The sequence below is a fragment of the Antedon bifida genome, chromosome 4 (assembly GCF_963402885.1).
Source record: "Antedon bifida chromosome 4, ecAntBifi1.1, whole genome shotgun sequence".
In the NCBI taxonomy this organism is placed as follows: domain Eukaryota; kingdom Metazoa; phylum Echinodermata; class Crinoidea; order Comatulida; family Antedonidae; genus Antedon; species Antedon bifida.
Genome location: NC_136229.1, coordinates 24,391,259 through 24,408,596, shown reverse-complemented (window position 1 = coordinate 24,408,596; position 17,338 = coordinate 24,391,259). Strand labels below are relative to the sequence as shown.

The 17,338-nt window shown below is 32.7% G+C and overlaps 1 protein-coding gene across 1 annotated transcript in view; it reads right to left on the bottom strand.

The window, feature by feature from the left end:
- The window catches only part of LOC144839273 (uncharacterized), a 36,808-nt gene that overhangs the window by 11,675 nt on the left and 7,795 nt on the right, over positions 1 to 17,338 (bottom strand). The window contains exons 8-34 of the mRNA XM_078694588.1: positions 17,291 to 17,326; positions 16,486 to 16,503; positions 15,642 to 15,825; positions 15,276 to 15,412; positions 14,425 to 14,699; positions 13,678 to 13,891; positions 13,367 to 13,492; positions 12,303 to 12,411; positions 11,552 to 11,821; positions 10,986 to 11,175; positions 9,637 to 10,048; positions 9,198 to 9,331; positions 8,531 to 8,637; positions 7,987 to 8,033; positions 7,607 to 7,838; positions 7,092 to 7,204; positions 6,668 to 6,922; positions 6,004 to 6,305; positions 5,404 to 5,560; positions 4,611 to 4,851; positions 4,078 to 4,139; positions 3,612 to 3,793; positions 3,028 to 3,123; positions 2,454 to 2,511; positions 1,736 to 1,783; positions 848 to 1,023; positions 309 to 407 (exon numbers count right to left, since the gene is read on the bottom strand). Coding sequence (XP_078550714.1) covers positions 309 to 407; positions 848 to 1,023; positions 1,736 to 1,783; positions 2,454 to 2,511; positions 3,028 to 3,123; positions 3,612 to 3,793; positions 4,078 to 4,139; positions 4,611 to 4,851; positions 5,404 to 5,560; positions 6,004 to 6,305; positions 6,668 to 6,922; positions 7,092 to 7,204; positions 7,607 to 7,838; positions 7,987 to 8,033; positions 8,531 to 8,637; positions 9,198 to 9,331; positions 9,637 to 10,048; positions 10,986 to 11,175; positions 11,552 to 11,821; positions 12,303 to 12,411; positions 13,367 to 13,492; positions 13,678 to 13,891; positions 14,425 to 14,699; positions 15,276 to 15,412; positions 15,642 to 15,825; positions 16,486 to 16,503; positions 17,291 to 17,326 — 4,280 coding nt within the window. The remainder of the gene's footprint in view (positions 1 to 308; positions 408 to 847; positions 1,024 to 1,735; positions 1,784 to 2,453; positions 2,512 to 3,027; positions 3,124 to 3,611; positions 3,794 to 4,077; positions 4,140 to 4,610; positions 4,852 to 5,403; positions 5,561 to 6,003; positions 6,306 to 6,667; positions 6,923 to 7,091; positions 7,205 to 7,606; positions 7,839 to 7,986; positions 8,034 to 8,530; positions 8,638 to 9,197; positions 9,332 to 9,636; positions 10,049 to 10,985; positions 11,176 to 11,551; positions 11,822 to 12,302; positions 12,412 to 13,366; positions 13,493 to 13,677; positions 13,892 to 14,424; positions 14,700 to 15,275; positions 15,413 to 15,641; positions 15,826 to 16,485; positions 16,504 to 17,290; positions 17,327 to 17,338) is intronic.

Sequence of the window (17,338 nt, the reverse complement as noted above, 5' to 3'; positions counted from 1 at the left end):
AGTACTGTAAAGTTTACTTAAAAATATAATTGTATATATTGGTTGTGCTCTTGAGGAAAATGTTTTCTAAAAAATATTTGTAATCTATTCTATATTTGTTAATCACAATTTTCAGAAATTGAATCCATTTAAAATCTGAAATCTCCCTGTGTCTATCAAGATATATAATTTGCTTTTTTTTTATTGAAATGAATACAGTTCCAGTATTTTCCAGTTTTTGTAACTCGGTTGCACAGACATATTTTTGTTCTTTAGACCAATTTTTTGTAAAAATGTCATTACACAAAAGGAAGAGAAAAAAAACTCACGACAGGACAGGCACCAATGTTACATTGTGCTACACACTCAGCTTCAAAATTGACACATGTGCAGCGATGACATTCTCCAACATCCCATGATGTTCCATTCTAAATGTGAAAAAAAAAACAAACATTCACTAACTATTTGACTGGTCCTTTACTTGTATAACTAATTAATTAAAAATGTCAAGCACTTGCAATGTTCACTGTAGTATAAGAAACAAAGCATTTTGCTCAAAGAGTTCCAACCCTTTCGATTTCTCTGAAAGCCTCCCTAATTTTCATCCAATTTTCTGAATATTAATATTAAATACATAATTACATTCGATTAGTTGCTAGATTGTGCCTCTGGTAAACGTTGAAATATGAATTGCAAGATATTTTGAGGGCATAACATTTTATATATTTTTAACGGATTTGAACGAGTCAAATCCATTAAAACGGTTGGAATTCGTTAACAATTATGTAAACCTCCCTAAATTGTTAACTTGAGGGTTGAAACATCTGATAAATACATATAGAGATCAAAATTGAGAAATTCTACATACTGCCATATGAACATCATTGTAGAGGCAACCACATGACTGAGCTCTTCTAACACAATATTCTCCTTGCCAGTAGTAGCCTTCAGCACATGAGTCGGCGCAGGCTTCAACACATGGGTTCACTGACCTACAGGTGCTTGAACCATCACAGTTCTGATTGCAATAGCATCCATCGCATACTGCAACATTTTGTGAAAGTTCTATTATTATTATCTTGTTCAACTTAAACTCAATGAAATGCAAATTACACTTTATTTTTTAACATTTCATATGCATCCAACAGCGAGTAACTTGCCAATTACAGGATGGATACACTATTCTATATTTTATATAAACTAAGTCTCATTTGAATCTTGGGAAGTGGAGTTTAAAGATTTAAGTTACAACTCTGGCATTAGGTCAGGATTGAATCCTGGATTGAAAGGAGAGCATGTTAACCACCAAGCTACAGCTCTACTAATTTAAAATTCTAATGAAAATAAAGATATCTTTTGTAAATGTAAGAAATACAAATATGGTGGTTTAATGGTTAGGCAATCTAAATAACAAGCAGAAGCTTCCAAGTTTGAATAGCGGTTGGGGTGGTATTTTCTCATTCTCACAGATTTTATCATCTTTTATTGTTCCAAAAATACCATGTATTCACTTGGTGGTTTAGAATTTTGTCTATGCCTGTAAACTTATATAAGTGCTATTTTATAAATAAAATAGCATATACCATCATTCTATTCTATATACCATATGGCCAATTTATCTTTATGCATTTATATGATCAGTTAAAGTAGTCATTTAGTCATGGAATAAAATACATATTTTGCCAAAAAAATGTTTTATATCTGAAGCTGGAGAAAAAATGTATGTGGAAGCGATGAATTTTATTGATATACTTACACACTGGTGTCTCTGTAGTAACTGTGGTGGTAACACTTGGAGTAGAAGCTGTGTAATAAAAAAATAAGCCAAATGTATACAGACTCATATAAATTCCATGATTTAAAGATATACCATCCCCCTAAAATATACTTACATATATTTTTTTCGTTGAATTTGCCATTTTAATGTAATATTCACTTTGAAAGTTATTTACCCAAGGTCAAATTTTATGTCATTACATCAAATTTAACTGTTTATTTTGTCTTTCTATAAATTAAATCATTACTACGGAAGTGAATAACTTGATTAAAACTACAAAATAGCCTTATTTTATTAATTAAGTTAAAAAGTAATAATACATTTAGTTTATAAACTTGTAGGAACATTGTTCTGTTTAATGGAAGTATAACTTAATCTAAATTTTATATGCATTTCTTTTATGAATATTTTAATTAGTTTACTTTCAACATTTATTTTCTGTGAAAGAAGTTTTTGTATGTATAGGTCAATTGAGAATTAAAACACTTTCTCACACTAAAGTTGGTCGTAATTAGTCATTCTGGTGAAAACATGTAGTGACCGTGCAGAGTCACTAAAGTGGTGACCAAGACGTTTCAATCAAGAAGATGGCAGCCAGCCTGGAACAGTCTATAACAGCAGTGAGCCTAAAGCTTCCACCATTTTTGTCAGCTGACCTAACCATCAATCAATAATCAATCAGTACAAGAATACTTACGTGAAGAGCATTCACAACATCTGTCAGGATCATTTTCGTACATGTTCAGGAGTAATCCCTAACATTTAAAAGAAAGCATACACAAACCATGGTTTATATAAAAAAAAGTGCTAAACAGAAAAAAGGTATTTTGTTAATGCTTCACAAAACTTAGTTCTTTGTTTTTTAAACCTTTTATTACTTTTATTTTTTTTACATAATAAATAATAATTATTATATATATAATTAATAATCTTCCATTATTTAAGAAAAACAAAGTTGCAAAATGTTGTGGGAGCTGCATACAAAGGAGAATTTGTTCTTTCTCCAACAAAATAGTTCAACTAAAAATATATATTGAAGGTTTATTTATTTTAATGTTTTCTTTTTTTTTTGTTTAATATTATTCATATAAATATCTATAAAGAGGTAGATCTCCTTTAAGGATAATATTATTTGTTATATTTTTTTATCTATAGAGAAAAAAATTCCCCCTATACTGTAGGTAAGACTCCTTTTATTCTCGAACCTAACACTTTGTCTACTGTATGTTTCTCTCTGAAGTATGATATATAAAAATAAGATTATTATTTACTGCAGAGCATGACACATTGCACTGTTTTTCACAGACATTGACACCATTATCACAGGAACATGTTTTGCACTCGGTTGGCCAGTATCTTGCCCCATTCTAGTTAAGATAAAAAAAAATCAAATATTGTATTTTGTTTTAAATGACATGAGAATAGAATACTTTCTACTCTTCTATGTATTCCTAAAAATTAATGAAAATTATTCTACTGCAGTTACTGCAGTAACTACATTTGTTTAACTGCCTATAATAACATATGATTTTAGTTTGTTTCAATGTAGAAGTTTATGAGGCAGTCACTGCAGAAAACAGTGAGTATCAATCAACTAAACCAAAAAACAAAAAAAAGATAAATAATTGCATAAACAGGTTAAAAGTATTGTAGTTACTGCAGTAACTTCAGTAGAATAAATGTATTTATTTTATTTATTCCTTTCAGTGAAACATAAAAAGGGAGCAGTGAGAAGAGACAAGAGCTGTCAAAGACAAATATAACCAAAGGGTGGTGTCTCTATAACCCAAAGTGTGTGTCTTTCCAACTCAAAGGGCGTATCTCTCCAACTACATAACATGATCCCTAAGCTTACCTGGTGTATAACACTGTCGCTGTCTGTACATGGACACTGCTGTTCATCAGATCCATCTACACAGTTTCTCTCTCCGTCACAAACATTATTGTTAGCAATACACAATGAACAATCAGCACAACTAAAGTAGCCTTCACCTGGACATGTGCAAACAGGTGGTTCTACTGTCGGTGGCTCAGTAGCTGTAATAAACAAATTAAATGGTTTTTGTAATATTATAAACGACTGAACTCCGACTGACACAACCAGTTGTAGGGTTTTTAGAATATACAAATTCAATCTATTTGGTCACACATCAAGCACTGATTTAACAAAATATTGTAAAAATATGTATTCACTCAGATGAGAATGTTTAATAAGGGTTAATTTACACAACAGGGGGTTATGGTAAGCAGTAAATGGTAGGCGGAAAACAAAAATATAGAATCTATTTGTTATGATTATTTACACAAAACAGATTACTTACGAGCTGCTGTTGTTACACATGGATCCCCAGTACATAACCAGTGCCCTCCACTTCTACATTGACTGAAAACAATTTCTCAACATTAGTTTCTTTTACCAAATTTCATAAAAAATGATGATACATCCTCTAGGACTTTAATGTATTAAATGGAAAATTATAAGAAAATGTATGCCTTAAATTCAAATGTTGCAATTTATGTACATATGAAAAATATATAATTATTTGAGCTATGCTCACTTAACAGCATCTCGTATCGTTTTATTTATTTTATTAAGCTCTACCTCTGTGTATTGAGCACTCTATCCAGTTGATCTGAATTTATTTAAATTTATATACACATGCATATATGATAGCTAGTAAGATGGTATGCGCACATACTACATGCTGTTGGCTTACATGAATAAAATGTGTGAAATACACAATATACTTTATATTAATATTTCATAGCACTAAGGGACAGTTATATGGACTGCTCATGCTCTGGGCCCTCTTAAACTCTGGGGTGAACCAGGGAGTTCTCAACATATTATTACCATTGTTGACAATTTATAACTTTAATTGTTCCTGCAGTGAATCTGTCTTCATGATGAAAACATGGACACTGCTGTGGTGAAATACATTCGCCATTCTCCAGTACACTCCCTTCTGGGCATGCACAAGCCTCTACTGTAGAATTCCAAGCTGGGCATATGCGGATGTTTTCTGGGTTGTAGCATAGGTCTGGACAAGTACTTGCAGCTGGATCAAAGTATAAGCTACTTGGGCATTGAATACCTGAAATAAACAGAAAATTGTTAATATTCCAAAAAAAAAAAAAAACTTTGTGTCCACTTACTAAAATTATATAGAAACAGAGGATAAGTGGTTTAGTTCTACTCTGTTAATTAAATGGCTATTCAATGACATCTCATTGATCTATTGGTATTATATTCTAATTAGAAGTTGGTAGGCCTATTGTGTTAATTTATTCAATTTTTTGTTCTGGTTGTCTGAGATCAATATTAAGCTGTAAGTCACTTAGTACATCTTTTGAGAGTGTGTCCTTGTCGTTTTTTCCCCAATTTTTAAAACAAAGAATGAATGAATGAAAAGTATTCAGGTATGTATCTAAAGCGTGTTTCCCACTAGAACACAACTCAAAGCAGAGATGTATTAATGCGAAGTGCTGTATTGCGTAATCACAAGTGGGAACCGATGACGCAATAATGCTGCAAGCGTGTCACAGTTGATTTTCATGCAGGCGAGAAAAAACACAATGATCGAAAGGGAATTTTCTTACGTTTAGTAGGTTGCGTTACTTTACATCGCTAACCAAGCTTTACTTACCACAAACACCATCTGATCGCCAATTAATATTGACATGTTTCTCGGAGCATACTTTTGCATAATCCCCAATAGCAGTACACAGACATTCACAGTCTCCTCCACTATCACAGGCACAAGCATCCCAGACGCATCTCTCATAATAAATGTCTGGATTAACCTAATCAAACAATAATAATATACAAATAACAAGAATGTTTTATATTTGAATGAGGAGAATATTTCAGTGAAACAATTTTATTAACAATCAATTATTACTTTAATAAGTAATAAATAATCTGAATATTTATAAAATGCTCTTTACCAAAAAAAAAAAGGTCTCACAGAGAAAATTAGTAGAATGAAAAAGATGAGTTTTAACAGAACAGATTTAAACTGTTGACAAATGATGTACACTATGAGGTAGTGCATTTCAAAAGAAAGGTGCAGCAGCAATAAAAATGCCCTATGAGATATGGAATTTTCCAAGTTTATTTTAGGCACTATAAGAGCAAGTTTATCAGTGAATTACCAGAGACAATGGCCAGATTGATAAATGGATATATGGTCATGAAGAAGTGTCTGTTAGAGTAAAACCATTACAAACAAAACTAGGATTCTTACCACTTCGTGACAAGGGCGAAATACAGCTTGCTTAATGATCATGCATGAATATTGTGACCAGCTTCGACGGCGTGGGTTTGCATCACACGGATGAACGATATCTTGTGTTAGAGGGCAGCTTGTGCGTGTACGCCAGCTGTCTCCAAACAACAATGCTCTAGACTCGATTTCGCCTGACCTTGTTGTGAAATCGTTGTTCTGGTCGCCATCGTAAACACCGCAAAGACCACAAGTGGTACCACGGTATGAAGCATCAAGTGTTAAAGACAAACTCGTTCCTCCGTCCCATTGAAGAACAAGTCCTGAAAAGGATCAACACATATTAGTTTGTGTTTGAATGTGCTACTCGCAGTAATTTGACAAGCTCTAAAAAGTTAATGCACACATTCTTGAAGCTCATTTATACTATAGGACAACGATTGAAAGTAGATAAACATACATTTTCATACAGAAAACAAACAAAAAGAAAAGTTTTCATCCTAGAACTCTAAGATAACAATTTATGCTGTCTTTGATGTAAATAACATTTTCAAAAGTCAGATGATGATACAATATCTAAATTGTTCTTAATGACAATAAAGTCATTTGTTTTGATCTTTAAAAATATCCTTCTTTAGTTCCAATATCTGAAATAATTAGTTTTTCAAAATCAAAATTATCTTACTTTGATCTTGTGTTGTGTAAATCCAGTTGCGGCCAACCTGATAGCAGTCAACAGTGCCCTCTGGTGCACCATTTAATTGGACATCAATTGTATCTTGTCCTCTTGTGAAACGAGTTACTGTTCCTTGGTATGTTACCCTGACAGACTTGGTACATGATACACCGGTAACACCACATGGAACATTCTCCACAATGACACTGAATGTTGAGGTACCTTGACCGCAGCCATCCTCACAAAAAACGTATCCACAAGATCCTATGTAAAAATATTCAAATAATTATAGCAACCATAAAAACTGATTTAATTGAAAAACAGAGAGAATACCATTGTAAATTATTGTTTTATGATAAATCCGATTCTTTTACATTTGACATTTTTTTATAAAACAGATCTACATTAGAGTGATTACAGTATTTATACATACCATGGAAGTTGTAGAGTTTTCCATCTAATGTTTTATAATGTGCTTCTCCATATATCCTCGCTGTCCTGGGACACAGGTTCTCTTCACAAACCCATTCACGGTTTGAGCAGAAACTAACAAATCAATTACAGAAAATTATGTTATACTAGTTTGGTAACATTTATTTGACCAATAATAAACATAATAATAATATTTGTCAATAATAACATGTTCTTATCGGTCTGGATCATACTTAGAAGTTCAATGAACTTGTCTCAAAATGACCCAGGGACGGATACAATATAATATAATAATAATTTGATGTTCAAAAGTTGAACCTATACAACTATTTAGCAAGCTTGTTATAGGTATCATACACATTGTTTATTGCAGTGACATGACTCGTAAACTTCTACGTTGAAAAAACTAAAATCATATGTAACTGCAGTGAAAAAATGTAGTTACTGCAACGGAAATGTACAACTAAAACTAAATTAAAACTCTAACAACATTATAATTTGATGTTTTGATCTCACCATCTGTTGCAGTCCTGATAGATCATTGCAGCTGCTGCATATGCTCTTCCTTGGTGGTCACATGGACACTGCTCCATAGGCACACATTCTCCATTGTGGCTTACTAAATGGTCTGGGCACGCACATCCCCCACGGCAGTCAACAGCATCACAGTCTATTTGAAGAGTCTCGCAGGTACGCTCACATGCTGAGCAGTTGCTCCACACACGTCCCTCAAGACATGAAGGATTCACTAAAAACATAAAAGAAATAATTTCATACACAATCATCTGAAACAATTTAAAATTATTTACAACAAATTGCTAAAAAACAATTACAAATCTTTGAAGTTATAAATATCAAGTTTTTAAGATGTTTCTATTATTTTTTAGAATTTTTACCTGAACAGTCAATCTCTGTGCATGACCATTGTCCATCTCTGCATGTACTAGAAAAACAATGCACTTTTATATTTGACTTTTATTTTTCAACTTTATAATTAACACATAAAATATCAGAAAAGGAGCTAAAAAATAGATAAGTTAGTAAGTATTGGTACTTATGAATTATTATGTAATAATGAACTTAATAATTAAATATGAAATAAAAAACAATTTTATAAAAGAAATATCATCAGAGGGCTAACCTAATATTTTTGTAATAATAAACAGTTAACAGTTAAAAATCAGAACATGTCTAACATCTTTTGGAAGAGTATGGGGTTACCCCGGTCATTTTTGAAAGACAAATAGCGCCGTTTGGTGGCAGCACTTGACATAAAGGGACCCTTACAGGAGAATAAAGTTGTGATATGTGTCGTCCACACCTGTAAATAGAAGATTTTCTCCCACACTTACATTGACAATAACTGTAAAAAAATATCAATATCAATAAATATCAATTTGTAAACAAACTTAAGCTGGCCTTTAAGGTTAAATTCCTTACCATGTATTGCATTGATCCTGTCTTGTTTCTCCTGGTTCGTAGCGAGTGCCATAGTAGCAGTGACACTGGGCCACAGGGACGCAACTGTCACGTTCTGCATCCCACATCTATTATTAATAACATATATTTAACATAACAATACAAATCTAAACAATCTAGTACAGAATTAAAGTCTAGCGACGTTAAACATCCTGTAGTATTGGAAATGCTGATGGCAAACGGTCAATAACATAGTATCTAACTCCTAAATATTACTAACCTAACCTCATTTACACAAGGACGATAACGATCGACGATAAATACGCATTTGTCATACTAAAAGCACAAGATATCTAAACAGTTCTCATCCTAGAACTATTATAGGATAACCATCTATGCTTCTTTTGATGAAAATAATTATTTTCACACGTCCAATCAAATGACGTAAATATTAATTTTTTTTTGTTTTAAGTAAGAAAAATGTATGTTTATCTATTTATCGTCGATCATTATCGTCCTAGTGTAAATGTGCCTTTAAAATAATCTATCACCATATTACAGTACCCTATATGGGCTGAAGGGTGTTATTGTCATTAGAAACAACACAGCATGATGTTTAATACTACTAGACATAATGCTGCTCAGGATTTTTATTTAGATTTTTTTATGGTAGAGCACTGTCACTTACAGTTCCATCGGCACATTGACATCCAGGAATGCATTCTTCAACACAGTCTTCATTACTAATTGATAATTCATGGCATGTTACATCACAGCTACTTCCACACTCTCGGTATACCTTACCTTCTGGGCATTCATGCTCTAGACAATATAACAAATTAAAATAAAGTAAAAAATGCATTGAAATCTGATATGAACATAACATTTAAAAACAAAAATTATTATAACTCAGAAACATAAGAAAAAATACACACACACACAAATTTTAATTTGATTCATTTTTGTAGCCAATATTTAAAAATATGTTAGAATAATGTTGACATGACACCTAAATGATATAAATAAATGTAGGACAGATTCCCTTTGATGAATTGACACACAAAAAAACCCCATGGGCTTTTGTCACATCTAGTTATAATGATAGATAAAATAAAATATGCACTTACCGCAAAATTCACTGGTCCGCCAATCAAGTACAATTCCTGCAACTGCGCATCTGTGAGCATATGCTGCAAATGCCATACATTCACATTCGTTCCCTACTGACACTCTTGACCAACAAGCACACACGCTATTTTGGCAGTCTTCAATGAACTCTTCAATGCCTACAACATTGTGGCAACTGGAGAATGTCTCGCTCTGTAGTTGGCTACACAGTGTAATTGCCTGCCTGTTCATCTCTACGCTTATTGCACAAACACCTCCTAGTGTGCCATAGCCACCATCACCGAGATCCGGACAAGACCCAGAATTCTTCCATGAGTTTGAGAAGCGGAAAGGTTGCACGGCAACAGAGTTCCTAGGTGTCATCATATCATTATCTTGGTTGCTATCAAAGTTGCCAAACAAACCAGTGACCTATAATAATAATAAAATCTTTATTATTGCAACAAAACCGTATAACATTGTAAAACAAGAAGAAATAGAAATATAAAGTTGGTAAATTTAGACAAACAATAGAAGTTAAAAGAACTACAGTTTTATAATGGAAACATTAGGTACTTTACAAACAAACTTCATTATTTCAGGTATCTATATTATAACAGCACTAAGCCAAAATGTATTCCTCTATCTCCTCCTAAACTGTAATTCCGATACAGAGCCGTTTAATTCCTCTTTATCCATTAGCCTATTATTAGAATGGCAAAGTTGTACGAAATATATGTTTCAGTTTTTTCCCCTCAGTTTCTACTGTATGATCAGTGCTTAGAGAGGTTTCACAACATAAATCCAGCACATTATAATACATATATACTATGCGTATTTGTACTCTCACAATGACGTGCCATATCCATTTCTCTAGAACATTTAGAACATAATTTATCATGGTGCCTGTCCATTGGACAAGTACTTGCTAGTATTTATTCATTCATTAAAAAAAACACTATGAAATAAGGAAAAAAGGACAGAAACAGTAAAACAAGAAGATTAAAATATGAAAAAAGTTTTAAATGTCAAGAATCAAACGATAATAAAACTACTTCTCTTAGACAATTTATTCTGTGGTAGGGATGGTGGACTGTTTTCAACGAATTATTATTATTTCTCAAATTACGACCGTGGTTGCGATAAGGGGGAACAAAATCAAGAAACAAACTTTATCATTAGCTTATCATCTACTATGGATTTATTGTGCAGCAAGTATTTGCAATTTGTAGCACCTCATGTGTTTTGAAAGTTCTGATAGTGTTAATTTGTTTGTTTTGTTACTTAACTTCTTGAAATTGATGTTGATTGAATTTTATCAAATTTTTGTGTTACTAAAGTATTGAATTATTATAGAAAATAAATTTACCATTCCTCTCCATGATGGCGAGAGTCGGACAAACAGTTGGTTTTCACCGTCCCAAAGGATCTGGACACCTATAGGCGTCTCAATGCGAATGAACTCGTCAGATACCCATCTCACTTGGACTGTGCTTTGTTCTGTTGTCGGAATGCCAATGACTTCATTGTTTCTCAGAAGTTCAGCATTGGAACGTAATCTATGAAATGAGATACAAGTAAAGGAATCACGTATAAATTATTCTACTGCAGTTACTGCAGTAACTACATTTTGTTTACTCTTTACTGTTTATGCAACTATTTAGCAAGCTTTCTTGTGTAATCATACATTACATTGTTATTACAGTACATTGATTGACGTTGTTGGTTGTAGGTCATTGCAAATAAAAAGCTCCATATTAAGCTTTGTCCACACTATCAAACAAAAATAGTGTGATGTGCCTAAACATGGTAGTGATATGCCCAAATAATTATAGTAGTGATATGACATCATCATGTCCATATATGGGCATATCACATTTTTTTGTCACATAAAGTTTGATAGTGTAGACAGAGCTTTACATGGATAAAACTTACTTGTATACACTGTCACCAAAAATACGTATAGAAACTGAGGAAATGCAAGACACCGTGACGACTTGCTGTGCACATTGTGTCATGTCAATCCAAATATGGAATGGTGTTTCGATAGATGCATCACTCACTGATTGAACTAAAATGTATTGGCAATTTCCTCTCAGTCTATAACGGACATTATCAAATGTTGTGAAGAAATGACTGCCGATAATTGAGGCACGGCCATCACATTCAGTATCTGTACATTGCCAGGTACCACCATCACATGTACTAAACAAGATTTAAATAGGTGTATTATTCAAGTTTTGTTTTTATATATTAATACATTTTGTAAGTATAGTTTGGAGCTATTTGATTACTATGATTGGTCAGTTTAGTACCAGGGCAATTAAACATGCCCAGTTTAAACAACTCAGCTGATCTTGAAACAACAACAAAACAGGCTTCTCGTCATAGAGACTTCACAGGGTCCCCTGTTAATAAACGATGTGACCTTTGATCCCCTATGAAAACTATTTTAGGCGTGAGATATGGAATATCCCAAACGACAAAAACGCAGCGAATCTCGGGCTACGAAACGGTGGGCGTCCTCATTAGAACATCTAATGAATATTCATGATTTTACCACTGTCGTTTGGACGACGCAGTGGCGAATGTTTATTTAACTTTATGCAAACAAATTTGTTTAGTGTAAACCAGCTTGTGTTTTTGGGTATTTGTTTATATATTTAAAAAAAATATTATTAAATACCATGAGCGGCATTCAGCATTTAACGTTGTTTCTGCTGGGTACAGTTCATTATTGCGTAAACATGGACATTGTCTACGTTCAACACAACTCTCACCATCAAAATATGTTCCTGAAATGAGAAATAATTTATACATTTTTAGATTTCATCAATTTTATGTCACTTCATCATTTTACATCACATCAAATCTTAGTACAACTTGTTTTTGTTCTATATTATTTATATCATATATTTTATTTTCAAAAAGTTAATGTGAAGAAGTAAACAAGCACAAAATTTCTTTTTGGGAGTATACTATGGTATATGCCATTATTTTTGCGTACAGAATTTTCCGCAATTTACCAATCACTTGGTTTTTTTAGCAAATGCCATTTTATTCTACCTTAAATTACAATCTTTTTGTATTCCAAAGGTCAAATAGACGGCCGATTTCTTAGCAAGTATTGGCCTAGACAAGGCGTCGATTACAGTACTGTAGTTTGAACATCTAGAACCTACCTAGGACTAAGCCTCTCGTAGTATCGCGATCCAAAAACAATACCTTCCGTGGCATCACATGGGAACGCGATAAAAAAACAATACTTTTCGTGGGAGCGCGTGGGTTTGCGATCATAAAACAATGCCCCACGCATAGGCTACAAAAGGTTACGCATTGGGAACAAAGCAGTAATTAATAGCTGTACTGTAAAGGTAAACAAAGTCTATTATGTAGGCTTACGTTTACAGAAGTAGTCCTACTAAACTAGTTAATTAATGTTTCGATATCTTTTTATTTTTTCGCAAACCTTCCACTGCGAAATGGACATGATGTATTGTCAATCGCAGTTCCCAGATTACTGGAGACAATGTTATAAGTACATGTATTGCTTCCAGGGTTTTTTGTAGTAAGGTTTCAAATGGGGAAATTCACTAAAATTACGGCATATACAGTATTCAAAGGAGTGAACATCATTTTCCAAATAAGGATTGGTTTTTAACTCAGTAGGTTATTTAAATTTATTCACTAGCTATCATTTCTCTAATAAGTAGATCAATTAAAAAGTATTTTCAAAAGTAACATTTGTACCTTGTGGACAGACACAACCATCAACACAGAACTCCAAACATTCTCTTTCAAAGTCCGCATTTTCACAGGTGCGAGGGCAGGCTGTACCACATTCACTGTACACCATGTTGCTATCACACGATATACCTGAAATAAAAAAAAAATGTTTATATTCACTAAGAGAAAATTGTGCTTTATTGTCAGAAAGTTTCAAGTTCTGTTTTAGTCGAGAATAATGAATTGTGTTACTAAAGAATTTGATTTGTATGTGTTAAATAGTGATTTAAAGAATATGCTCTGAATTAAAATGTAAGTTGTTAAACCTGACATACCACAAAAGTTTGGAGTCCTCCAGTTCAAGTTGACCGATTTTGTGCCGCAAAAACGAGAGTACTCTGTGAATGCTTCGCATTCGCATCGCTCTCCAGCAGTGATATCACACTGGCACATGTGGTACATGCAAAGACCAAAGAATGGTGCCGGATCCACTAGGGAATGACAAGCCGCAAATACGTCAGAATAAATATAATTACAACGCTCAACAGCCTGGAAAGAAATATAATTATGAACAAAATTAATCAGATAGAAGAGTCCTTCATTTTGCATTCTTTTTTATACGTTACCGTTACTGTTCTTGTAGCCCTCTTCTTCTGCAAGACACGTGGCTGTCATTGATGAATACTGTATTCAATTTTGACACATAACGTTGAGAATAGTTTATCCATAATAATACTTGTATTTATATAGCTTCTCAGCACCATTACCATTTTCATTTTGTGGATCCATTGAGGATTTAAGTATTTTGTATTTTGAGCGTTGAGTTAATACTCAACAGTATTTTATATTTAAAGTACCAAATTTTCTGAATTGACTCTTTATAGTTGACAAGATAGAGAGTGTACTTCCAGGTATCTATAGTATAGTACTAGTAATAGTTATTTTTTTCTATTCACGCCATTTACGAACTAGCATGTGAAAGGTTGAAACTTGGTGACATTATTCTGGAAATAACCATGTAGCAATTTGTTAGATTTTTTTTACATTTGTGATATTTTTGTGGATCAGATAATAATTCTTACCAAACTATAAAGTTGGTTTTGATTGGTGTCCACAAGTATTTGGCATGGATGATCTGGGAATAGTGGTAAATCAACACAATCCGTACTCTCGGCAGCCTTCATCCTATTACCAAACTCAGAATCACTTTGAGCTACTGTGGAAGAGTATGGCATCATTTTCAAGTCATTATCAGGATCACCATCCATGTTCCCGCATAGTCCGTTAAGTGTGTCGTGGTAGATTTCTGGCATCTGCACGTATACACCAGATCGTCCATCGAATGATACTTTTATACCTAAAAAATAATTAAATTTGTGTCATTTTAAACTGAATTAATGATACAGTTAGATCAAAGAATATGCGACTGATACAAATTAGGAAAATTGATCATAATCAATAAAATAATTTTGAGTATGTAGAATGTTCTTCACACAGACACTAGAAAAAGATTAGGGTGGGGAGGGGGCCAAATATATATAATTCCAAAGGCAAATTACTGAAAAAATTAAAATGATGTGTATATAAATGGCTGATCTCTATGGAGATACAAATGAAATAAGCAAAAAGCTAAAACTATTTGTTACGATATTCAAATCTCTACAAGATAAGTGGGAAAAAATCCTATTTTAGTTTGACTTTCCGTTTTGTATTTTGTTGTACAGTATATATGGAATATTTATTTTGAAATAAAGTGATCAAATAAAATATAAAAATAAAATGACGGTGAAACAGCCAGAAAAAAAATCAGAGCTTACACCAGCCCTTCTTTAGTGCAAGTGAATGTACTTAGACAAGATTGAGACTTTAAGGCAGGCAATCGCTGGCTGAATGGACTGTTATATATAAGTATATATATAATATAGTGACGTACCATCATTAGATTGGAAAATCAAGTAAACACCGAGAGAAACAATGGTGACACCATTTTCTGAATGTGGAATTCGTACTTCGACACTATTACGATTAAGCACCTTGCCTGGATACAGCATATACTGACACCCTTCGTATCTTTAAAAGGGAAAAAAAAACATATAAAGCAAGTACATAGAGCTTGGTTCCCACTAGGACTCAATGCAAGTAATTTGAACAATCATGATGCAATACCTGATGTTCCATCGTTTTGTGATTAGTCAAATATCTTTATGTTGTGTTGTGTCGTAGAGGAAATTATACTTATTCTTCTTAGCATTTTTCCAAGTAATAGTAATTTTATTATTATTAATACTTTGTGACTTACGTGATACAGACTGCATATCTGCAAATATTTCCAGAACTATCACAGTCATAATTGGTTATTACTTTAACTGAAAAACGGCCTGGGTCATCCCGATAGGAAACCATTGTGTAGGTACATTTTCCAGGAAAAATTATAACTCGACTATCAAATGATAGGTAGTGTGAATTACAGCAAGTTGTACAAACTAAAATGCAAAAAAAGTAGTGTTATCATTAGCCAATATAAGCAGGGCTGTAGCCACTAGCATGGTTGGTCAGGTTTCAAACCGAGCACTTTTTTTGACAGGACACACGCATTGATTAATTGAATAGAATACAGTAGGCCAATGTTGCTTTGGTCAATTACGCATCACATGTCGTGCCGTATTTAGTTTTATAACAAACCTGATTGCATTCTTGCAATTTCATTGGTCAATTACGCATCACGTTACATTTGAAATTAGCCTTATCTAATGAAAAAGTGATATTTAATCTTTTTTTGCAACGCGACAATTGTTGAATGATTTGGAAATCAACTATGTGCACCTTCTATAACTGTTCTACTCCGCGTCTAAATTTAGAGCACTACTGTAGCTTCCGGGCCTAGCATTTGTCAATGATTTATAATAAATAATATATAAATATATATATTTAAAACAAAAAATTAATTTATTGTTTGTATACTGACGGAAAAGTGATATCTAATAATGATTGTACATTTTTATGGAATTGATGCATGTTTTAATGAATCTATTTTTGTAAATTTATCAATTGTATATGGTAATTTTGAATGTGAATGAATATAATTATTTCTGTCCCCTTTTTATATAACCTACATTGCAGCATAAAAATTGGTTATTACTTACGAGTGCTGTCATTAAAAGCTAGAAAAAAAGAAGAAATTAATTAATATTATAAAAAACAAAATACTAAAATCTATAATGCGTGAAACAGGGTTCATACATTTTCTCAATTTCTATAACATTGTTTACGCAGAATAATTATATAAATAGTGTCATAAAACATAAAAATCTCTCCTTCCCACCCAAAGGGATCTTTCCTAGGTCTAGGTTACATGCCTCTCCTTAATTCCACCACTGTCGATACAGTATATGCCTTCTTCTATCTCAAAATAACTTGATGATAGGCCTAGTTACATTTCAAAACCCTAATAATTTAATGATAAAACATCCCCAACGCCTCCTCGGTACTGTATCTCTAATTTAAAATTGTATCCAATTTTGAAGAAGACATTTTATAAAACAAACATTATCAACTTGTTAAATTTTCAAAAATAAATTTGTCTTGGAAACACTTTCACTCAATAATGACAATTATGGTAGTTTAGTATTTCGATCAGAGCATCTATTCTTTTAAAGTACACTTGCATTTTTCTTTTTATATAATAATTACACAGTATATATATTTTGTATAAAACAACATAATAGTCTGTTTAATTTCATAACCATGTATTGATGCATAGTTCACTATAATATCTCTATGATTGATGTAAAGTTGACAACTATTTTAGTGTCTTTCTTCTTCTATTTTTGGTTTTTCTTTTATGGCCTTGCACATCCCTGACAAAAGACACCTTTGCCTTGTTTAAATAAAGTATGTATTACCATTATCATCATCCTACCCAATAGCCAATAAAAACAAGTGACTTACTATCAAAGATACCACTTCCATCATCGTTAATGTTACCTAAAAACAAAT